The sequence below is a fragment of the Xiphophorus couchianus genome, chromosome 6 (genome assembly GCF_001444195.1).
Source record: "Xiphophorus couchianus chromosome 6, X_couchianus-1.0, whole genome shotgun sequence".
NCBI lineage: Eukaryota > Metazoa > Chordata > Actinopteri > Cyprinodontiformes > Poeciliidae > Xiphophorus > Xiphophorus couchianus.
The window spans coordinates 4,929,186-4,953,952 of record NC_040233.1 but is presented as its reverse complement, the minus strand read 5'-3'; the positions used below and the strand labels follow the sequence as shown (position 1 = coordinate 4,953,952).

The following is a 24,767-nucleotide window of genomic DNA, read 5'->3' as shown; positions in this document are numbered from 1 at the left end:
CTTAATACAATGATAGATGAAGGCACTTAGCAAAATTCCGAATGACACATTTTCATAGCGTTAAGTATTTGACTTCAATGCCTACAGTGTATGCTTTAACAGTGGAAACTACTTTCAGCAGTTGATAGAAAATAAGAAACGGAGAAAGTGGTCACCAATAAGTTTTGTACTTACCATAATCTCTCTGTTTGCGCATGTTCGGTTTAAAACAGGCTTGTTCTTTTGACCATATGTGGGTAGTGTTGCCAAAAAAAAAAAAGTACTCAAGATGAGTGTTGCTTCAAAAATAACATTACTTAAACTAAATAACAATATTTTAGTTTTCGGAGAAAACTTGCCACTCAGGCGTCTGCTCTTCGATATCTATGCTGCGATCGCTCGCAGCGTAATATGCTATTTGATAGTCACGCTGTCCATCAAAAATAAAACGTCCAGAAAAAAACATTCTTGTGTCGTAAATGAAATAAAAAGTTATCTTTCCTGCCATAATAACTGAGCTCAAGTGGAAAACAAGTGCCCTGATTTGATAAATGTCGGCGTCATAAACGGTGGGAGGAGCTCCGTCACGGTGACGCTCCAGCGCAGCTTCTCCAACCGCACATTGCAAGTATGGCCGGGGACAGCGAGGCGCTTCTCAGGGACCGGGATGAGAGCACCACCGTTATTCGACAGCCTTTCCTCATTGGTGTCTCCGGCGGCACTGCTAGTGGCAAGGTTCGCCTTCTCATTTCGTACTTTAGCCGGTCTCTGAAAATGTCACGGTTTTTATTTTTAAAGTCGCAGCTGACGTTGGCACAGTAACCGGATGCTAACGCTAAACGAACCGCGTGGCTCGTGTGACGCATAGTTGAAGGTGTACGGTCTGCTTTATCGTCTGTTCGCGGTAACGGTCCGTTACATCAGCCGGGTTCGGCTACGTTATCAGAAACCTCTGGACCACCGCGCTGTGTTTTATGTTCCCCCTTTTTTTCCATAGCTTTTGAATGAACGCACCAGGTTTCCTTTGGTGTGCCGGGCAGCTAACTGGTGCTGGGATTCCATCACATGGCAGCTGGTTGGGCAAAAACAATAGATGATGCTAACAGGAAACCGGCGTTTGTAAACATAAGCGAGCATATTGAGTCTGTTGTGGTTTTAGCTCTTTTTCAAAAATAATGGAATATCTGTAGAACTTCTGGCGCATTTCTAAATGTACGAACCCCTTGGGAATGATCAGTGGTAAACACGGCTAACTTAGCCTTGGTGCTGACGTGAGTAAGTTGCAGGCGCTCGCGGGAATAAAAGATTTCCCCCCACGGCCCTTTATGTCGTCAAGATGCCGCGTGGGCAGCGCTGACTGACGAGCGTCTGAACGGACGCGCCTCAAGATGTGTGACTCAAATTCTGTCGCAACCGAACCTAGAGAATAACAATATGAACTCAACTTATCAGTAAAACTTGCTTTGAGAAATAAGCGGATTGAATGTCTGTAGTTCATTCACAGAGGAAAGTTGTTCCACATTCTGACTCCAGTCCGTACAGCTGACTGTTGCAACTTAAGCCCCGCCCCTTTTTACTTTATTTCTTCTTTAAATCACTGATGTCATATCTCTGCTTGGTGACGCAGGTTTGGGCTTCTATAACCAGCGAAGGTGTTAAAACCACGCAGACTTTCAGTTATCCTTCCCATAATCTATAAACGTCACAATAAGAGAATAGTTTAAGCAACCAACATTGAGAAGAAGAAATGTTCTAGCAATATCGCTGTAACTGATTTAAGTATACTTGTTTGGTTGAAAAAAAAATCCAATTGGTCATCTCTCGTATTTAGAGTGAGTCTACTGAAAACTAGTATGAATAGCTTGATCTCTAAGGCATATCAGTTGTGCCAGCTGGTATTACCGACCTGATTCCAGTGTATATTAACAGTTTGACCATCTTGTCTAAAAAAAAAACAAAAACAAAAACAAAACTGCTGCATCTGGCCAAAATTGACTCACCACTGCCACTGGGGGCAACAAAACTGATTGCTGCACAGTTTTATTGGCACAAAGACACCTAGGCCTCAGGAGGGGCGGGGAATGCCCTGTCAGCAATGGGCTGCCGAGGTTAGTGAGGGCACTCTCCATGGCCCACAGTGCACTTTTTTCTTTTTTTTGTTATATTATTTTTGATTTATTGGTAAAAAGCAAAGTATGTCCAGCCGAGTCATTTCCAATTACTACATAGGGATTTATTTGGCCATTCTGAATGTTTTATCCATTTCATCGGCTCCGTTGTCTCTCGTGACAGTCGTCCGTGTGTGAGAAGATCATGGAGAAGCTGGGCCAGAACGAAATCGACCGCCACCAGCGGCAGGTGGCGATCCTCAGCCAGGACAGCTTCTACAAGGTGCTGACTCCAGAGCAGAAAGCCAAAGCACTAAAGGGCCAATTCAATTTCGATCATCCAGGTATGGAAGCTCTCAACTGGGTCTGTCACGATAACAGATTGTGACGTTTTGTCTCAGAAATGATCACAATAAACGATAATGTTGTCGTTTTGAGACTCTTTTTGAGAAAATCTCTCAAAGATAAATAAACATTAATTTCTCAAAGAATATTTAACTGGAAGACATTTTAAATATCCAAAATAAATAAATCCAAAATAAAAAAAAAGGTTATGAAGTCTCTGTAAATAAACAAAACTGTCCTTCAAACGGAAAAGGAGAAACTGGCTAAACTGCCAGTTAGGACTTCAGTCAAAAAAACCGAAAGTGCAAACAATCTACTTTATACTTTGTGTCAAATGTTTGCAGCATTTTTCAAAATGGCAGATTTTCACCCATATTGAAGTAGCAGTATGTAATTTTTATAAATATGTTTTTCCCGTGAATGTCGTGACATATCGAGCTCCTCCATTTCCTCCCTGAGTTAATATTTCTGTCTGAAGAAATGCAGCACTCCTGGTCAAACTTAACCAATCAGAGCCAGGAGGAGGATCTCAGTGCTATCAATCATTCTTGTGTATGCGTTGCTAAATGCGCTGATGGAGAAACAACTTAATGTTGTTAAAAAAAGTTTGCCATTAGTGGCCATGCAAACTAGCCTTAGCATTCATAGCAGGCTATGATAGCTGCAGCACAGCAGGGAGGAAGAAGGGGAAGAACAGTGCCACACGCAGGGTGATTGACAGCACTAAGACCCGCCTACAGGCTCTGATTGGTTGTTCTATTGAGATAATCCGTCTCGTACCAGGTTGTCACAAAATGGTGACAATTTCAACAAATATGCAAAAAAAAAAAAAAAATCTTCTAAAAGTTCTTTTGAAAGTTAGGTGGTGGTGAAAAAACAGTAAACAAACTCATAACCAAACTTGTGCCTTTCTTTGGTTTTTCTAGATGCCTTCGACAGTGATCTAATCATGCAAACGCTCAGACAAATACTTGAAGGAGAGACAGTGCAAATCCCAGTTTACGACTTTGTTACTCATTCCAGGTAAGCGTTTCCTCCTTTCTCTGCCCAGATCCTGTTTCTTCAGCACCTCCCAGTATTGTAGTTTCTCATAGGACAGCGTTTTCATAAACAAGTTCCTGACCTGAAAGGAACATGTTCTTTTTTTGCCTCTGAGCTCGGGTTTTGTAATCGATCTCCAGTTGTTGTTTTCCCCTCCAGCCACAGAGAAAAGGCAACTTTTTTCTGTGTGTTGTTTCAGGAAAGAGGAGTTTGTTACGGTGTACCCGGCCGACGTGGTCCTGTTTGAGGGCATCCTCATGTTCTACTCTCAGGAAATCAGGGATCTGTTCCAGATGAAGCTGTTTGTTGACACAGACCCAGACACGCGGCTCTCGCGCCGAGGTGTATAGAAAAAGATCCGATTGGACACGCACTGTTGTCACTTGTTTAAAAGTAATCTGAACAATGCTTAGTAAGACACTGAGGTAACCAGCAGTAGTGAAAGGGGTGGGATTCCACAGGGGTGTCTTGCAAATATCTTATGTGGTCATTGTGCCTTTTTTTTCCCCCCCAGTTCTGAGGGACATTAATGAGCGTGGCAGAGATCTTGAACAAGTGCTGAGTCAGTATATTACTTTTGTAAAGCCAGCCTTTGAGGAGTTCTGTTTACCGGTAGGTGACAATGCAAGGATTTTTCTTCTTTTATTTATCGTTTCAAGTTTTTTGCTTTGTTTTAAGTTCTGTATAGTCAAGAATCATAGATACTGATTTTTGATGATCAAAAAAGCTCAGATTTCTCACACTATCTTAATATTAGAAGATAAATCAACCTGTATAAAATGTAAATTGTCAAAGATGCTCCTTTCAATTCCTTCAAAAATTGGGTACATAATGACCAACACTAATAATTGACCAATTGGCAAAACAACTGATGTTTTCAAATTTTTAGTATGTTGGTCACAGTGTTTGTAGAAAATCAGTGCTGCAGTTGCAGAGATGATCCAATAGATGGTGCTGTTTTTCTGCGATTTATTTTCTTTCTCCATTGTTTTTGGCTTGTTTCAATAAAAAATATAGATTGATTATAGCTTTAATTTGAGCTGCATTGAAAATGTTTTGACTTGCTTTATCTTGAACTTTTTTTTCCTTCTAGACAAAGAAGTATGCAGACTTGATTATTCCAAAAGGAGCAGATAACCTTGGTAAGACAAGACTGATTGTTATGTAGACCAACAGTAGGATGGCTGAGGGTGTTAACTTTGCCCTACAAGGAAAATGTAAACATTCTCCTGCGTTATTGTGTGCTGCTCTCTGTAACTCAAATCTAATCTGTTTTTTTTTTAATTTGGGTCCAGGCTCGGTTCTAGCACTGATGCACCTAACAGGTGTTTTTTTTTTTTTTTTGACATTATGTAACTTTGAGATTTTACATGTTTGACCACAGTAGCCAACTTTGTTTTTGTTTTGTTTTTTAAATTTTTTATCAGTTTCAGTTTATTTTGTTTTAGATCAGCTGTTCTACTCCCAATTCCACTGACTGAATACATTAAAAGGTGTTGTTTTTACATTTTTGACCAAGCTTGTGAAGCTGTTGCTGTGCTGTACTGGTGCAGAGTTATCAAGTAAATTGGTAATTCAGTACATTTATGTCTGGATTTAAAGAAACCCCCGAAACATTTCGAGTCAATTCAGCACTCCTGTTTCTGAATTGGATCAGTATCGGCCGATACTGTGCCTCAGATTTTGTATTGGAAGTGGATCCAATACAAAATCTGGAGTTCACCACCCTGGAGTTTTACAAACACAAACATGTTCATTAAAAAAAAAAAAAAAAAAAAAAAAAAAAAGGGCATGGAAGCCATGTTAGTTGCATCAGTTCAGTCCCAAAAAATACTTTTTGAAGCCAATTTTTGCGGTCCACATAACTGTTTCCTGTTTTGTGCAGTGGCCATCGACTTGATTGTCCAGCACATCCAAGACATTCTGAACGGTGGACAGACCAAGCGTCAGAACGGCTTCACGAACGGACACAGCACCCCCCGGCAGCGGAGGGCCTCGGAGTCGAGCAGCCGCCCTCACTGACGCCGTGACCCCTCTCTTCACGGGGCGGAGAGGGGTGTGGGTGTCGCACTGTAGACAACGCCACCTTGGCTACACTGTATTTAAAAAGAGAAGAGAGACAGAAGTAATTGAAATGCCTTGCATTGAGCCCTTTTGTGATCAGTTATGTATTTTTTTTTTCTTTTGTCAAACCTGAACTTAGATTTTCTTTTTGTTGTGTGGAGGGTAAAGAAGGGAGCTGTTCAAACTGGGTTTTTCTCCCTGCTCTATTTTTTAAATGTCCCCTTACTAAACAATGGAAGTCTTTTCTGGTAGAAAATAAAAACTTTTTTTTCCCTTTTTTGTTTCTGGTAAAACTTGAAGCCCTGGTGTCTAGGGAAACCCTAAAAATGTCTGAGGATTTGAAACAAGCAAAAAGAAAAACAAAAAGGGGTTTAAAGTTGGCCGAAGGCAGGTTGATCTCTGTATTGACAATCTTGAGCGCGTTTCTCATTGTTTTTGTCAATGATTTGAATTGTTATCCGCCCCAGTGTTTCACACGAGCATCGTCACACATCAAAGCAAATGCTGGCAAGTTTCCAGTTAATCCAAAAAGGATCAAAATGCTTCTTTTACATTTAATTATTTATTGAAATTTAAATGATGGGGGAAAAAAAAGGTCTAAATGGTTATTTTATTTTAAACAAGATTACCTAAATTATTTTTCAGAACTTGGGTGCTTCTGCTCACATTCACACAGCTAAATCACAGCTGTGACATCATGATGACATAGACTCAGGGTAATGCAGTTGGCCTAAAATGCCACATTAATGAATGATTGGGGGGTGCTCCAGGGGTGTTCATTGCCTCAGCAATAGCATTCATTCCAGATGTGTGACAAACCACCATAATGCCTCTGTAAAGTTGCCTCAGGTTTTCATGCACAGCAAATCTCAACACTAGGAAACCGGTCTGCTTTGGATAGGTTTTCAATGAATAAAAGTTTTTTTTTTTTCCTTTATGCCAAGTCCTATGTTTGTCATGTTGTGCAATTGAATGAATGAGTTGTGAATGGTTGTGGAGTAAGAGACTGATTGGTAAGTTGAATTTGTCAGTTGCCAATGGTGAATAAACTGATGCAGATTAGTTGGTTTGGTTTGGCGTGTTTCTTTTAAGCGAGGCGCAAGATTCCTGAGCTGACGTTGTTCTAAAATCAAAATGGCTCACTTTGGCCTCTAGAGGGAGCGCGAGTGTTGTGGGGTTGACGTGTTCAGTAGCAAACGTACATTCATAATGTCAAGATGGTACATTTTAAATCAACGGTGAATTTGCCATTTTTAATTCACAAATAAGTGTTTGTTTTTAAAACGGACGTTTTTCGAATCGGGTTTACATGTTCGTTCAAACTAGGTTGATTGGCTCCACGATGTTTGCGTTTTTTAGGTTGAAGTCTTTGTTAAAAAGGAGGAAAACCTAAATGTATTTTTACGTAAAACTGGGCGAGCTTCAGTATGTCCCGAACAAAGCAGCAAACTGTTAGCTTTGACGCATGACTAGACCCACTGCCAGTGCTAAGTAGTAAAAGTTACAAATTTCGAGGATTCCTGAACGCCTCAAAGACGGTTGACGTCATTGGAGCGTCAAAGATGGTGGTATGTGTCGCCCCTGCTGCAGGGTTCTGACCCAAAGCGCGCCCGTTCGGCTCGTTCTGTCTCGGTTCTAACTCCTCTCTGTTTCATGACAGAAGTTCGGGCTGCAGTTTAAAGCCAACCTGGAAAATGTGACAAATGTAAGGCCGCTGGGGGAAGACTTCCGCTGGTTTCTGAAGGTAGGACGGCGAGAATGCTACTATATGCTTTTATTTATACCCCTGTTTTTAATTCACTGTCGAAAACTGCTCCGTGTCCTCTGCTGGTTGATCCCATCCAGTTTCAGATCAATGAGGAATTTAATTTGAGCTGCACACATGTGTATAATGTAGTTTGCTCTGTAGCTGCATCACTAACAGCACTAGGCATGCTAAAAACAACCGGGGGGGCGCTGAGGTTTTTTCTGCCATGTCAGCAGCATTCCCCATGACTGTAATATATATATATATATATATATATATATATATATATATAATATTTCATAATTGATCTGATGTTGCGGTCTATATTTCGGGAACCTCAGTTTGGATTTATATAATCTGTAAGCCTTAATCATCAAACGTGTGTGTGTGTGTGTGTGTAGGGGGGGGGTGAGGGGGGGGTTGCTTACTTCCCATTAAAGATCACTATCTGAAAAGAGCAAATGTCAATTAAATAATGATCAAAGACAAAATCAAGAATATTGCGGAAAAAAGAACTTTTTTTTGTATCTTATCTGGCAGTTCAAGTAAAATCCGTATTGACAAATACACCTGGCTTCATCTGGGTTAATCTTATGTGGAAAAAAATTACACACTTGCATGAAAATAATTATCTTCACACGTAAGTTATGTATTATGGCAGTGAGACATCTGAAGACGCGCAAACAAAAACCCAAAGCTCACCGTCCCTAGTAAGAAACGTATGGAGGAGTATTAGTGCCGTTGTTGGTAACTGATGTCCACAGAGAAGTACATTTCTGCCAAGAAAATCAAAGAAACTTTGGGATTAATTTGACATATTTGCAAGAAAAAACTCGGATATTCTTTTATGTCAAAGTCATGCCTTTTAAAGAAAACGAGGACACATTTGTATTCTTAAGCAGTGGTCCCCAACCCCCGGGCCGCGGACCGGTACCGATCCGTGGACCAATTGGTACCGGGCCACGGAAGAAATAATTAAATACTTCCGTCTCGGCGCGCAACCCATCCCCCATCCCCCCGGTCCGCAGCGAATTTTCGAAGTCTTGACCGGGCCGCGTTACTAAAAAGATTGGGGACCACTTGTTGTGACTTTTTTACACTTATGTTGTTCGGTATATTTGCATGATAAGTGACTGATTTACAATTATATGTTAAGCATAATTTACATGATGATTATTATTAATTGTATTGAACATGATTGTATATAATTACAAAGGTGAAGTGAAATATATTTAAGTGCAAGACATGATTTATTTGAATAGAGGAAGTCTTTTATTTTGAAGAATGCTTAAGGACCTGTTACTGTTTGTCACTATCTTGCTTTGTTGACTTTTGATTGCCATTGGTTACGAACTGCTGTTGCCCGTAATCAGCAGACGCCGTTCCTTTTTCTCTTCAATAAATACTGAACAGAAAGGTTCAGTAAAGGAAATACGAGCCTCCGTCTTGTTTGAGAAGAAGCTTTACTTCGTAACATTTTGGTGCCGAAACCCGGGAATAAGGATTTTTTTTTTATTTTTCTGAACGAAGTGAAGCTAAGGCTCAGTTTAGCAGCCAACATGACGGAAGGACTGGAGCGATTAAAGAGGAAACGGTCGACTATCCGAACAGCAACGACGAAGCTGTTAACTCGACTAGAGAATGAGGTGGGCAAAGAGAGTCCAGATATGGATAAACTGCGTGAGTTCCTGGCAGTTTTATCTTCTAAGGAGGACATTTTATTGGATTTGGACAAGAGCATAGAAGATGAAACGTCAATTGAAGACTTGGACACTGAGATAACGAACTCACAGGATTACACGGACCGGATTCTCGTTTGGAAGGTTCGCACCACCAACGTTATTGGATTGCAGGAGACCGCTACAGACACCCTGAGAGCGCGTGTGAGTGACGTAAACAACGGCTCATTTTCATCACAATCCAAACAGACGGTTAAACTGCCCAAACTAACGATAATTAAGTATGATGGAGAAATAAGCCAATGGCAGGAATTCTGGTCACAGTATGAATCAGCCATTCACAGAAATGATGGACTATGTAAGACAGACAAGTTCACTTACCTGAGATCTTACCTAACTGGAGCAGCTGCTCGGACTATTGCAGGACTGACAATGACAGATGTCAACTATGATGCTGCAATAGAGTTACTCCAGAATCGTTTTGGAAGGAAGGATATTGTGATAAGTGCTCATATGTCTAAATTGCTGAACTTGACACCTGTGAGAAGATCATCTGATGTTGCAGCTTTGAGGCACATTTATGATGAATGCGAGATCCAGATACGCAGCTTGGAGTCTCTTGGAGTGCAAAGTGATACTTACGGCTGTCTCCTATGTCCAGTGTTGCTACAGCTTATTCCAGAAGACATAGCACTTGCTTATACACGGCAACAAAACTCAACTAACGAATGGAAAGTCCCAGAATTGATTCAGTTTCTGCAAAATGAAGTGCAAAGCAGAGAACGGGCGCTTCTGCTGACCAGACCAGGCCACACATTGAAGAGCCCGAGCACACTACACAAGCATGTGGGTAAGCCATCCTATGCCTGTGATCAACCCAGAAAGTGGAGCATCCCATCAGCGACTGCTTTGCACACAGCCAGAGTTGTGCCACAAACCTGTGTGTTTTGTGACGGTGATGACCATAAACCAGAGAACTGTCCTGGTTTTACAGTAAGTGCACGCAAAGGCTTGAACTGAAAAGGCTTGGACGGTGTTTTGTCTGCCTGGGCCCGAAACATATTGCGAAATACTGCAGAGTGAAGATTTTGTGCAGACAGTGCAATCGAAAACACCACTTGTCAGTTTGTGAACAATCTGAAGCTAAACCAGAAGTCGACAGTACCAGCAATAGTGGAAATGCAGAGGCTGTGTTGTCTTCGTTGACCAGCTCAGTCAAAGTGAAGACAAATACTCAGAACACAGTATTGCTCCAAACGGTTAAGGCATGGGCTGTAGGACCAAAGGAGAGAAAAATATCTCGCTGTCTGTTAGATGGAGGTAGCCAGCGTAGTTTTGTTCACAGAGACATTGTCCGAGCCCTAGGACTGCCAGTTGTGAGGCAAGAGACACTAAACCTCCATGTTTTTGGTTCCACCAGTCCTGTAGTAAAGAAACGCAACATAGTGAGAGTTCAACTTGAAAATGTGTGGAACACTGAACGGAAAATCGAAATAGATGCTGTAGGGGCCCCTGAGGTGTGCACTGCTGTAATAAAGGTACCAACTGAGCCCATTCAAGCAGAGATTAAGAAAAGAGGACTGCAGCTTGGAGACTTTCCTCTAGAGGGTGCTAATGAACAAGAGTTGCAGATGTTAATTGGAGCAGATTACTACTGGCAGGCTGTTACTGGAAAGGTCCAAAGGGTTACAGATTCATTAGTGGCAGTTGAAACCCTTTTTGGATGGGCTTTACAGGGACCAGTGACTACCTCCAGTGTTACAGACACCACGTGTATGCACATTAGTTTGAACGAAGACACCCAGCTGTCTAAGCAGCTGCATGCATTCTGGGAGGTGGAGTCCCTGGGTATTGTAAATAAACAGTCAGAAAGCCCAGAGGACTCAGAAATTATGCAACGTTTTGAACAAACAACAACATTTGAAGACGGAAGGTACAAAGTTGAGTTACCCTGGCAATGTGACAAAGACCAGCTTCCAGACAACTTCAGGGTAGCGAAGAAACGCTTTGAGAATCTAACAAGAAAGCTGAAGACTGATGTAAATTTATTTGCCAGATACAACGATGTAATAGAAGACTATCTTCAAAATGGTATCTGTGAGGAGGTTGCAGATGGAAAACCAGAAATGGATCAACAGACTGTGAAATATTATATGCCCCATCATGCTGTAATAAGAGAAGAAAAGGCCACAACCAAACTTAGAGTGGTATTTGATGCATCCTCACATGAGGCAAACAGTCCATCCCTCAACGACTGTCTGTACACTGGACCTAACCTGAACCCAAACCTGCTAGATGCGCTCATAAAGTTCAGATTGCACAAGATAGCATTTGCTGCTGATATAACTAAGGCTTTTCTTCAAATCTCACTAGCAGAAAAGGACAGAGATGCTGTCAGGTTCTTGTGAATGCACAGACCTTTAGCTGAGGACTGGAAAAATGAGGTGCGTGTCCTGAGGATGAAAAGAATTCTTTTTGGAGTAACTCCCAGCCCATTCTTGCTTGCTGCCACCATCAGAAAACATCTCAAACAATTTGAAAGAAAACAGCCAAGGGCAGTACAGGCTCTCAGAGACTCTATGTATGTAGATGACTTTATTTCAAGCTGACCTACTGTGCAGGATGCTCTTCACATGACAACTGCAGCAAAGTACATTCTCTCTCAGGCAAGCATGAACCTCTGCAAATGGGTTACCAACTCACCTGATCTGAAAGCCATGTGGAAAGAGAATGGAGTAGAGCTCACTGGTGATACAGAGTCCAGTGGAAATGTGCTTAAAGTACTTGGACTAGTTTGGAGACCGGAACACGATGGTTTTGTGTTTGATCAAAGGGGGTTAATGGACATTTTGAAAGACAGAGAAAATACAAAAAGAAGTGTACTAAGAACATCAGCCCGTATATTCGACCCTATTGGGTTTCTTACTCCTTTTACAGTCCGAGTAAAGTGCCTTTTCCAAGAGATGTGGGAAAAGGGACTGAGTTGGGATGAACCATTACCTACTGACTTAGAAAAGAAGTGGGAGCAGTGGTGTGTGGAGTTACCACTGTTACACCTGGTGTCTATTCCCAGGTGGTACCACACTGAGATCAACAAAGAATCACACACTGTAAAGTTGCATGTCTACTGTGATGCAAGTGAAAAGGCTTACGGTGCTGTGGCATATCTTCAAGGACAAAACAACCTAGGAGAGACTATTACCAGTTTTGTGGCCTCCAAGTCACGAGTAGCACCATTAAAGAAAATGACATTACCTCGCTTGGAGCTCATGGGTGCACTTATTGGAGCAAGATTAGGATACAGCCTCCTTAAGCCAGGCGGCCGCCTGACACCGGGCCGACAGGGGGCGCGGCTGATGGCATGGCCTGTCCCCGTAAGTGAGCCTTCAGGCCCAGTTAGTGGGTTCTCGGCCCCTTCAGAGCTTCCTAGTTCCTCCGAGTTTCCTAGCGTCCCCTCCAAGCTCCCTAGCGTTCCCGCCGAGCTCCCTAGCGTCTCCTCCGAGCTCCCTAGTGTTCCCAATGTTTCCTCGTCGCCCCCTAGGGCTCCTCCCGAGAACCAGCCTCCTAGTGCTCCTCCAGATTCTCCCAGAGACTCCTTGTCGCCGCCTCCTGTGGCCCGGTCCCTGCGCCGACGTCGCCTGGCGGACCCGCCTCCCACAGCCTGGCCTCTGTGCCGACGTCGACCTCCGGACCAGCCTCCAGGGGCCCGGCCCCAGCACCGACGTTGCCCGCCGGACCCACATTTGGCTCCTTCCTGTGCCTCCGCCCACCCTACTGGGTTGTTTTTTGTTGTTATTTGGACTCTGGCCCCCCGTCCTGCGCCCCTCCACCCACCCTTGTCAGGTCCTCGTCTCATTTGGTGTCATCGTGCTGTTTCTGTCTTTACGCCGCACCTCCTGGTTCCGCCTCCAGTGCCGCGGATGTCCTCCAGACCTCCTCCAGTGCCGCGGACGCCTGCCGGACCTCCCACGCGACGGACGCCCGCCGGACTTTCCCCGCGGGTTTCATCTCCTGTGCCTCCGCCAACCCCGATGGGTTGTTTTCTGTTGTTTTTGGACTCTTGGCTCCTTCCTGTGTCTCCGCCCACGCTGTTGGGTTGTTTTTTGTTGTTATTTGGACTCTGGCCCCCCGTCCTGCGCCCCTCCACCCACCCTTGTTTTGTTTTGTTTTTCAGACTTTGAACCCTACACTGTATACATTATGTCCTTCTGTGGCTTTTTCATAGATGTAGACGTACCCATTCCTGCAAACGTCAGCTGCACAGTCGATCGTTTCCAGTGATACCCGCTCATCCTCCGCCTTAAACACCAGTTCTCCACACATCAGATATGTGTAAAAGCTGCTGGTGTCAGAAGCAGTTGAATGTCTCCAGCAAATGACGGAGGACAGATGATATAACTGAGTTCCATTTTTTACAGGAACTTCCAGGGCTGGGTCAGGTATCACAGGATGTCTGATATCATCTGGACTGTCTGGCCATGGCAGTATCAGGGTCATCACATCAGTGTAATTAAAAAAGCAATGCCTCTTTTTGTTGGACTTGCAGGTGTCGCAACTTTCTAAAATTAGACTCCAATAATCCTCCAGAAGAGTTGATGTAGTGTCATTTACTTGTTCCTTTGGCAGAGGAACGACAGGACCAAGGTCACGAATAATTCGTGAACACTTCTGACAATGTTCACAGTAGTCAGTTATATATATTTTAGTGTTTGTGTAGATGCCACACTCCGCCAGATAGTGCAACATGTAAAACAACAGGACTCCTGGCCTGTCCTGATGTTTCACATCCTTAATTTTCAGAATATCAATTAGTTCATTCTGAACAGCAAACACTTCATGTGCAGGAAAGTCTCTTCCTGGATGGCACATTGCTGTGAAGAAGCATCTCGCAAACAATGGTGTCGCTGAAAAAAGTTCAGAAATCTCCTCAGGATGCTGAGCCACAAACCTTCTGACAACAGTCAAGTTAATGATGCTTTGCGTTGTGGCATTCATCCAACAGTTAAAAAAGGAGTTGGAGAATTTGCAAAAATACATGGCTGGGTAAATATTTACATCCATGGCATCGAAATCATTGGTGTCATTCTCATTTCCGTCTTCTGAGTTTTCTTCTTCAGAAGACGATTCCTCTGATGAAGAAAACTTATATACTTCTCCAAAATCTGTCCACATATCCTCAGCATTTGGGCTTCCAGAAGGAACTTCCTCATCCTTGGAGGAAGCATCAATGTTCTTAGCATAAATGGTGTCGTTATGGTCAGTGTCAAATTCAGTATCATCTTCAGAGCTTTCTTCATCTGAAGACCATTCTTCTGATGAAGAAAGCTCAGACACTTCATCAAAACGTGGCACAACATCATCAGCATCATTTCTGCTTCCAGCGTCAACTTCCTTTGGTGAATCAACTGTATCTTTAGTGTCCAGGTTCTCAAAATGGTCTGTGTATTTTTTAATTTCTGTGTCCCCAGAGAAGGTTTCAAATTCCAGCTCCATTTTGTAATCAGGAAGACAGATGCTTTCCAAAGCAGCAGTTTGTCCAGATGTCTTTACTGTCAAACATGTATTGATGGTAACTTCCTCGACTTTAGAGGAAGCATCGATGTCCTTCTGATCTTCAGAAAAAATGTCAAAACCCAAGTACTTCCCTGTCTTATCCTCTTCGAATTCTCCTGAAATTCCATCATCTTTTACATCGTCTTCGGAGACAATGTCAAAACCAGAGGACTCAAATCGTTCATCTTCAGATGAGCTCTCTGCAGAAACATCCTTGTGTTTTACACATTCTTCAAAGAAATCTTCAAATCCAAAGTACTTGTATCGTTCATCTTCAGATGAGCTCTCCTTTGAAACACCACTGTGTTTTATATCGTCTTCGGCGACGACGTCAAAATCAAAGTGTTTCGAACTTTCGTCAGTTGAGCTCTCTGCTGAAACGTCTTCATCTTTTATCCGATATCCCAGCAACTTTTCTACTCCCTTCGTGACAAGATACCCAAGGCCCCAACCGATAGTTAAAATCATTGTGACTGAGGTTGAAATGGTTTCTAAAATCACTGTCCGAAATCGTCTCTCTATCAAAGTGTTGTACCTCCAACGGCGTTGAAAAGCAAACTGAGAATTCTTGGATTCCAAATGATATGACATCATCGATGAGAACACCGATGACATGATGATGTCATGATGATGATGTCACACGACCTGTGTCAGGTTCTTGTTTGTTTTAGTTGCTATGGAAACACAAGGAGTTATGTATGAGATAAAACTACTGTCAATTAAAAATGCATGCGTAGACATCTAAATTTGTGAATTTAAGTCAGTAAATGTGCATAAATGTAAGTTTTGTATTTGTCCTGTTTTTCAAGTCATACGTACGTGTAACTTTACCTATGAGAATACTCGTAAACAAATAAATTAATACAAGTGTTTTTGATTGGTTTTATAGAGAGTAAGTATTTTTCCAGAAGTTAGACAAACATCAGTCACATTTAGAAACTGGCTCTAAACCATCTGCTTGATCTATTTTGAACTGGGAGTGAGGAGGATCCTCTTCAACTTATCATGTCTTGCCTTAATTACTTGCTCTGTTCATCAGGAAAACATTGGCTGGCTGACTTCTCTGGTTTTCACTGCTTAGCTGTGTCATTTATATATTTCCTCTGTCCTGTTGTACAAATGCTTTTTTTAAACATTTTATCTCCAAAAATATAGAAATGTTATGGATGAAATAATGTGTTTACAATCATGAATTTAAAGTGTAGCAGGAAGCCGGAGCACCCGGAGAGAAACCTGCAAATTTCTTTTTGATATTTTATTCATGAAATGTAATTACAAAATCTATTTCTGACATTTTGTAATTAAATGTCAGAAATACATTTATTATTTCAGAGCCTTTTTGGGAAATAAAGGCTCTAGTGGCCTTTATTTAATAGGAGTAGACAGGAAAGTGGGTTATGAGAGAGGGGATTCAAACCCAGGACTTTGATGCTGCAAGGCAACAGTGCTCCCAACTGAGCCACTGTCCAACAGTTTTATTCACAAAATTAATGTTTTATTAACATCTAAGGAGAATTTAGAGGCCAATTAACCAAACAGTCATGATGTTAGACTGTGGCAGGAAGCCGGAGCGCCCGGAGAGAAACCTGCAAACAGGAAACCTGTCTTAATCTTTTTACCCTTTGATCCCAGAAAATTTTGTGTCTCTTGTCATGAATGTTTAAGTAACTGAACTCAACAACACATGTTCTGTCCCAGTTACTGAAACGTCTCCAGCTTCAAAATGCTCGGTTATTATCTCATCAGGGATATTTTCTTCAACCAAATTAGAAATTTCTAGCTCCTCTCCAAAAGCACCTTAATCGCTTTCGAGAGGAGGGGCTGGAGAAACCGTCGCATTAGATCTTTTTACCCGGTCTTTGCCTACTTCCTTTCCTTTTGATAAAGGTAAATGAAGCCCCTTCTGAACATGATAATGTAGAAGCAGTCGTGATAGTTTGTGGACTCATTTTAAGCGATAAAAAAAAGAAAAGACTTTTGATACGAGACGGAACTACGAAATTTAACTACGAAAAAACATAACTCAACTAGAAATCATAGTTCAGCAAATAGAACCTCCAGCCCCTGCGTCCTCCACACCTCCAGTCGTCACCGCTGTGGCTGCCGCTCCCACGCCCCCATCAGCCGTCGCTCCTAAGCCTGCTCCAGCCCCTCGGCGAAGAGAGCACACTATCGCCTTCGCTCTGGTCCCCATGATGATGGGTTTCCAGGTGGTCGCCAGCCACCGCCCAGTTAGTGGGTTCTTGGCCCCTAAAGAGCTTCCTAGTTCCTCCGAGTTTCCTAGCGTCCCCTCCAAGCTCCCTGGCTTTCCCTCCGAGCTCCCTAGCGTCCACTCCAAGCTCCCTAGCTTTCCCTCCGAGCTCCCTAGCGTTCCCTCCGAGTTTCCTAGCGTCCCCTCCAAGCTCCCCGGCTTTCCCTCCGAGCTCCCTAGCGTCCACTCCAAGCTCCCTAGCTTTCCCTCCGAGCTCCCTAGCGTCCACTCCAAGCTCCCTAGCTTTCCCTCCGAGCTCCCTAGCGTCCCCTCCAAGCTCCCTAGCTTTCCCTCCGAGCTCCCTAGCGTCCACTCCAAGCTCCCTAGCTTTCCCTCCGAGCTCCCTAGCTTTCCCTCCGAGCTCCCTAGCTTTCCCTCCGAGCTCCCTAGCTTTCCCTCCGAGCTCCCTAGCTTTCCCTCCGAGCTCCCTAGCGTCCCCTCCAAGCTCCCTAGCGTCTCCTTGTCGCCCCCTAGTGCTCCTCCAGATGCTCCCAGAGACTCCTTGTCGCCGCCTCCTGTGGCCCGGTCCCTGCGCCGACGTTGCCCGTCGGACCCACATTCGGCTCCTTCCTGTGTCTCCGCCCACCCTGCTGGGTGCTGCTCAAATCTTTCATCTTCAGATGAGCTTTCTGAAGAAACATCAGTGTGTTTTTCATCGTCTTCGGAGACAATGTCAGAATCATAGTACTCAAATCTTCCATCTTCAGATGAGCTCTCTGCATAAACATTCTTGTGTTTTACGCATTCTTCAAAGAAATCTTCAAATCCGAAGTATTTGTATCGTTCATCTTCATATGAGCTCTCCTTTGAAACATCCTTGTGTTTTATATCGTCTTCAGCGACGACGTCAAAATCAAAGTGTTCTGAACTTTCATCAGTTGATCTCTCTGCTGAAAGGTCTTCATCTTTAATCTGATATCCCAGCAACTTTTCTACTCCCTTCGTAACAAGATACCCAAGGCCCCAACCGATGGTTAAAATCATCTTGACTGTAGTTGAAATGGTTTCTAAAATCACTGTCCGAAATCGTCTCTCTATCAAAGTGTTGTACCTCCAACGGCGTTGAAAAGCAAACTGAGAATTCTTGGATTCCAAATGATAATAATATTCGCTTGAACCTTTATGACATCATCGATGAGAACACCGATGACATGATGATGTCACACGACCTGTGTCAGGTTCTTGTTTGTTTTAGTTGCTATGGAAACACAAGGAGTTATATATAAGATAAAACTACTGTCAATTAAAAATGCATGCGTAGACATCTAAATTTGTGAATTTAAGTCAGTAAATGTGCATAAATGTAAGTTTTGTATTTGTCCTGTTTTTCAACTCGTACGTACGTGTAACTTTACCTATGAGAATACTCGTAAACAAATAAATTAATACAAGTGTTTTTGATTGGTTTTATAGAGAGTAAGTATTTTTCCAGAAGTTAGACACACATCAGTCACATTTAGAAACTGGCTCTAAACCATCTGCTTGATCTATTTTGAACTGGGAGTGAGGAGGATCCTCTTCAACTTATCATGTCTTGCCTTAATTACTTGCTCTGTTCATCAGGAAAACATTGGCTGGCTGACTTCTCTGGTTTTCACTGCTTAGCTGTGTCATTTATATATTTCCTCTGTCCTGTTGTACAAATGCTTTTTTTAAACATTTTATCTCCAAAAATATAGAAATGTTATGGATGAAATAATGTGTTTACAATCATGAATTTAAAGTGTAGCAGGAAGCCGGAGCACCCGGAGAGAAACCTGCAAATTTCTTTTTGATATTTTATTCATGAAATGTAATTACAAAATCTATTTCTGACATTTTGTAATTAAATGTCAGAAATACATTTATTATTTCAGAGCCTTTTTGGGAAATAAAGGCTCTAGTGGCCTTTATTTAATAGGAGTAGACAGGAAAGTGGGTTATGAGAGAGGGGATTCAAACCCAGGACTTTGATGCTGCAAGGCAACAGTGCTCCCAACTGAGCCACTGTCCAACAGTTTTATTCACAAAATTAATGTTTTATTAACATCTAAGGAGAATTTAGAGGCCAATTAACCAAACAGTCATGATGTTAGACTGTGGCAGGAAGCCGGAGCGCCCGGAGAGAAACCTGCAAACAGGAAACCTGTCTTAATCTTTTTACCCTTTGATCCCAGAAAATTTTGTGTCTCTTGTCATGAATGTTTAAGTAACTGAACTCAACAACACATGTTCTGTCCCAGTTACTGAAACGTCTCCAGCTTCAAAATGCTCGGTTATTATCTCATCAGGGATATTTTCTTCAACCAAATTAGAAATTTCTAGCTCCTCTCCAAAAGCACCTTAATCGCTTTCGAGAGGAGGGGCTGGAGAAACCGTCGCATTAGATCTTTTTACCCGGTCTTTGCCTACTTCCTTTCCTTTTGATAAAGGTAAATGAAGCCCCTTCTGAACATGATAATGTAGAAGCAGTCGTGATAGTTTGTGGACTCATTTTAAGCGATAAAAAAAAGAAAAGACTTTTGATACGAGACGGAACTACGAAATTTAACTACGAAAAAACATAACTCAACTAGAAATCATAGTTCAGCAAATAGAACCTCCAGCCCCTGCGTCCTCCACACCTCCGGTCGTCACCGCTGTGGCTGCCGCTCCCACGCCCCCATCAGCCGTCGCTCCTAAGCCTGCTCCAGCCCCTCGGCGAAGAGAGCACACTATCGCCTTCGCTCTGGTCCCCATGATGATGGGTTTCCAGGTGGTCGCCAGCCACCGCCCAGTTAGTGGGTTCTTGGCCCCTAAAGAGCTTCCTAGTTCCTCCGAGTTTCCTAGCGTCCACTCCAAGCTCCCTAGCTTTCCCTCCGAGCTCCCTAGCGTTCCCTCCGAGTTTCCTAGCGTCCCCTCCAAGCTCCCCGGCTTTCCCTCCGAGCTCCCTAGCGTCCACTCCAAGCTCCCTAGCTTTCCCTCCGAGCTCCCTAGCGTCCACTCCAAGCTCCCTAGCTTTCCCTCCGAGCTCCCTAGCGTCCCCTCCAAGCTCCCTAGCTTTCCCTCCGAGCTCCCTAGCGTCCACTCCAAGCTCCCTAGCTTTCCCTCCGAGCTCCCTAGCTTTCCCTCCGAGCTCCCTAGCTTTCCCTCCGAGCTCCCTAGCGTCCCCTCCAAGCTCCCTAGCGTCTCCTTGTCGCCCCCTAGTGCTCCTCCAGATGCTCCCAGAGACTCCTTGTCGCCGCCTCCTGTGGCCCGGTCCCTGCGCCGACGTTGCCTGGCGGACCCACATTCGGCTCCTTCCTGTGTCTCCGCCCACCCTGCTGGGTGCTGCTCAAATCTTTCATCTTCAGATGAGCTTTCTGAAGAAACATCAGTGTGTTTTTCATCGTCTTCGGAGACAATGTCAGAATCAGAGTACTCAAATCTTCCATCTTCAGATGAGCTCTCTGCATAAACATTCTTGTGTTTTACGCATTCTTCAAAGAAATCTTCAAATCCGAAGTATTTGTATCGTTCATCTTCATATGAGCTCTCCTTTGAAACAACACTGTGTTTTACATCGTCTTCAGAGACAATGTCAAAATCAAAGTGTTCTGAACTTTCGTCAGTTGATCTCTCTGCTGAAATGTCTTCATCATTAATCCGATATCCCAGCAACTTTTCTACTCCCTTCGTAACAAGATACCCAAGGCCCCAACCGATGGTTAAAATCATCTTGACTGTAGTTGAAATGGTTTCTAAAATCACTGTCCGAAATCGTCTCTCTATCAAAGTGTTGTACCTCCAACGGCGTTGAAAAGCAAACTGAGAATTCTTGGATTCCAAATGATAATAATAATCGCTTGAACCTTTATGACATCATCGATGAGAACACCGATGACATGATGATGTCACACGACCTGTGTCAGGTTCTTGTTTGTTTTAGTTGCTATGGAAACACAAGGAGTTATATATGAGATAAAACTACTGTCAATTAAAAATGCATGCGTAGACATCTAAATTTGTGAATTGAAGTCAGTAAATGTGCATAAATGTAAGTTTTGTATTTGTCCTGTTTTTCAACTCGTACGTACGTGTAACTTTACCTATGAGAATACTCGTAAACAAATAAATTAATACAAGTGTTTTTGATTGGTTTTATAGACAGTAAGTATTTTCCCAGAAGTTAGACAAACATCAGTCACATTTAGAAACTGGCTCTAAACCATCTGCTTGATCTATTTTGAACTGGGAGTGAGGAGGATCCTCTTCAACTTATCATGTCTTGCCTTAATTACTTGCTCTGTTCATCAGGAAAACATTGGCTGGCTGACTTCTCTGGTTTTCACTGCTTAGCTGTGTCATTTATATATTTCCTCTGTCCTGTTGTACAAATGCTTTTTTTAAACATTTTATCTCCAAAAATATAGAAATGTTATGGATGAAATGAGCAACTCACCAATCGGTAAGATGGGTACCAGTCTCCACATCATCTTAGATGGTTTCTGAATTTGTTCTTCATAAATGAATCACAGAGAACTGAATAAGATATGAGGCAAAAAGTTATTTGCACAAATTCCTTCTCCACTGTGAAACTAATAACAGCTGAATCATCTAGTCATGTTGAATTCATGATGTGCATCACGCAAATCTCCTTTGCATTAGAAATCTCCTCTGAGGACAATAGTCTTGTTCAATGTGCCCCTTTTTTAAATTTGAGCCCCTGCCCCTCCATAGGTCTCTGCACGGCCCTGCTCCCTCCCATCTCGGGCCGCGGCAGCAAAATTGCTAAGTCTTAGCCGGTCCGCGGCAATGAAAAGGTTGGAGACCACTGTTGTTAAGGACATATATTTGCAATATTAAAAAAGATGTTGTGTTACATAGCAACGTGACAACGTTTTAGAAAAATAATACTTATAGTTATTAGAAAATTTCCTAAAATAATTAAGTCAGGACTCCTCTAGGGTAGAGGTGGTAAACGTAGGGAATGTACATCCTTTTGTTGCAAAAGTGTGACTTTAAAATGAGAGTAAAATTTAGAGATTTTTTTACTGACAAATTTCCAACTTTATAATGTTGTAGCATATCTTGGTTGTGATTAGGTAAATGTATTCCATCCATCCATCCATTTTCTGTGCACCCTTTTAAAAAACTACATTTAAAACATGATCTTGTATTAAAACCAATTTGAAACAGTAAAAAAAACAATGAAATTGACAAAAACTAAAAATACATAGGAAACCTTTGTGACTTGAACGCACCGTGGAGTTAAGGCCAGGACTTAGACCACCAGAGCCACTTCATGTTCTGTCGTTCTCTGTCTCTCTACTCACTCGTCGTTTTCTCCTCCCGCCTTCAGCTGAAGTGTGGAAACTGTGGGGAGGTCCCGGATAAATGGCAGTACGTGACTCTAATGGTAAGTAGAAAAACGTCATTTAAAAAAAAAAAAACAAATTTGCCGTCCCGTATGTCAACATTCGCCCGGTCTTTGTGTCGACAGGAGAGCGTTCCGCTGAAAGGAGGCCGGGGGAGCGCCAGCATGGTCCAGAAATGCAAACTTTGTGCGAGGGAGAATTCAATAGGTGCGCATGAGTCTGTCATTAAATGTGTCAGCTGCCCGTTTGAGATGTTTGAACTAATCGGAGGCCAATTTCCTCCATTGCAGATATCCTGAGAGACACCATCACCCCTTATAACGTAAGTAGACCGTCTGGTGCCAGGTGTTAAACATGGCCTACCACGACTCAGTTTTCCCAGCATACTGTGTTATGTTTTTATTTTAATTTTTTTTTTTAAAGGATGGAAACAATTAATTGGATTAATCGTGATTAATTGGTTATTGAAATAACTGTCAATGAATTTAGTAACTGATGAATCGTTACACATCAAATACACGGACACTTAAAAAGGCCATTTTCTGAAAGAACAACACACCCAGAGCAGTAATTAAGACAAAACTGTATAAAAAACAACAAATTTAATGACGCAATCATTTGTGCATCGTTTGCGACAACTGATCAAGCGTTCACTAAAGGAACGCTGTCGTTTCATTTTAGGCAATAAAATGTTTACTTTCTTATTCAAAAAAGGAATGAAATTGTTTCTTTTGTGTATTTCTGATATTGTATTAAAAAGGCATAGGCGGCTGAATGAAAAATCAGCAGAATGTGGCGATTTTGTTTTCCGATTAATCGTCAGAATAATCAAATATCAAATCAAATAACCGTTAGCTGCTCTCAGAACCTGTGTCAATAGTTTTGAGAATGTACACACGCCTCTCCTCCTGTATGTTCATAGGATAATTTTATAAAACTATATTTATATATATATTTCCAGAAACTTCATTATTTTCTTTTTGGATTATATAGTTTTTTTTTTTCAGTTTTCCTTTTAAATCCATCTCCTTTATAATGAACAGAGTGTGTGACTGTGTCTGTTTTTCATTCTCACGCCGGTGTGTGTTCTCTGGAACGAAGGCGTCGGACAACGAGAAATTCAAGACGATGGTGCAGTTCGAGTGTCGCGGCCTGGAGCCGGTTGACTTCCAACCGCAGGTGAGAATCTTTCCGTCTTTTTATTCCTGATCAGGCAGATTCATAAAAAACTTCAGAGTTCTGTAAAACTCTCTCTGTAAAACTCCTAGACTATATTTAATTCAATTAGTAGGATGTAATAATAGATCTATTACATCTACTGTAATAATTTTGTACTGATTCACTGGATTTTTTTTTGTACAAATGTTGTGCATCACTCGGGCATAACATTAAAACCACCTTTAGTGTGTTGGTTCCCCGGTGGGCTGACCTACAGAGTATTTACTCTTGTGGTATCTGGCTGCAAGATGTTAGCAAGCAGTTAAAATTAACTTTAAGTTGTTTTGTGAAGTTTGAAGCTGTTGACTTCAAACAGGTTTATGTACTTGACTGAAGTACATAAATTACAAAATATATATATATTTTATACATATTTTTTCACTTTATAGTTGTATTTCTTATCAGTTTTTATTTACATTTGAAAATTTAGGATTAGCACACTTTGACTTTTAGAGCTATTAAATCAAAGATTCTACAAAAACAAAGACTTGCACTTTGTGACTCCGATTTTAGGATTTACCTGAAGTATTTTCCCTCTTCTTCTGATCTACATCACAAACAGTTTTTTCTATTTTTTTTATTTTATTTTTTTTATCTCTACTGTGGACAAGGTTACTCTCTATTAATAAAGTTTGAATTGAATTGACTATAGCACCACCTCTCCTTCCGCAGGCCGGTTTTGCTGCAGAGGGAGCAGAGACTGGAACGCCGTTTCCTGAAGTCAACCTGCTAGAAAAGGTAAGAACATTGTGGCCACCTTGTCCCAAAAGTTATTTTGTTAGATTATTAATCCACTATCTGTTTCCGACTGCTCCCGAGAGTGTTACTTTTCTTTCTTGATATGTCTATTTTACCTTATTTAAAAAGAAAAACAATGTCCTCGTGTTGCACATTTTAGGACTGGAACGACTACGACGACAAAGCCAAGGAGTCTGTGGGAATCTATGAGGTCACGCATCGATTCATCAAGTGTTGACGTTCGTTCACGTTTCTTGGATTATGCTCAATAGACAAGAACCTTGTGCATTGTTTTAATAAAAGTGACGATGATGACTTCAGATGGGGTTTTTTTCTTCATCGTAGTTCACTTTAAAAACATTTTTTTTCCAAAAGTAATTGATTATAAATATATTACAACTTTAGTTTTTCATATTTTTTTCCCACCAGGTCTGATAACTGGCTTTCTGGTCAGGTGAAGGTTGATTGATTTAAAAAGTGATTGTTTTTTCAAAAGGTGAACTTACAATTCTTAAAGCTAAATTAAGCTGCTTTAGGTAACATTTTTGGTTTATCACATATCACAGTGGAAGAGGTCTTACCCACCTGTCAGGTCTTTTTGTTGAGAGACTTATTGTTTATATCTAAAAGAAATAATTATCATCTCTGCTTGCATTGCATATACACATAATTTAAAGCACACCTTATGGGTAATATGGAGGGCTGTACGCCATAATTAAATTATCAAGG

The 24,767-nt window shown here is 42.0% G+C and overlaps 3 protein-coding genes across 4 annotated transcripts; 2 read left to right on the top strand and 1 right to left on the bottom strand.

Moving 5' to 3' along the window:
* Positions 1-559: 559 nt before the first annotated feature.
* Positions 560-6,599, top strand: uck2b (uridine-cytidine kinase 2b). Of its 2 annotated transcripts, none has more exons than XM_028019609.1 (7): positions 560-714; positions 2,272-2,431; positions 3,359-3,455; positions 3,673-3,815; positions 3,988-4,085; positions 4,567-4,615; positions 5,359-6,599. In XM_028019609.1, the coding sequence occupies exons 1-7, from the start codon at positions 610-612 to the stop codon at positions 5,493-5,495; spliced, it is 789 nt and encodes a 262-aa protein (XP_027875410.1). In that variant the 5' UTR covers positions 560-609; the 3' UTR covers positions 5,496-6,599. The 2 variants fall into 2 exon arrangements, with proteins under 2 accessions (XP_027875410.1, XP_027875411.1); XM_028019610.1 differs by lacking the exon at positions 560-714 and adding an exon at positions 762-2,087.
* A 289-nt stretch (positions 6,600-6,888) lies between these two features.
* czib (CXXC motif containing zinc binding protein) lies at positions 6,889-24,358 on the top strand. Its single transcript, XM_028019615.1, has 8 exons — positions 6,889-7,105; positions 7,198-7,281; positions 22,067-22,123; positions 22,208-22,289; positions 22,373-22,404; positions 23,184-23,261; positions 23,973-24,038; positions 24,199-24,358. The coding sequence occupies exons 1-8, from the start codon at positions 7,100-7,102 to the stop codon at positions 24,274-24,276; spliced, it is 483 nt and encodes a 160-aa protein (XP_027875416.1). The 5' UTR covers positions 6,889-7,099; the 3' UTR covers positions 24,277-24,358.
* On the bottom strand, positions 19,274-22,079 carry LOC114145914 (glycine-rich cell wall structural protein-like). The gene is made up of 2 exons (XM_028019595.1): positions 21,969-22,079; positions 19,274-21,246 (listed from the first exon to the last, which is right to left on the bottom strand). Exon 2 carries the CDS (start codon positions 20,440-20,442, stop codon positions 19,333-19,335), a length of 1,110 nt encoding a protein of 369 aa, XP_027875396.1. The 5' UTR covers positions 20,443-21,246; positions 21,969-22,079; the 3' UTR covers positions 19,274-19,332.
* Positions 24,359-24,767: the final 409 nt, after the last annotated feature.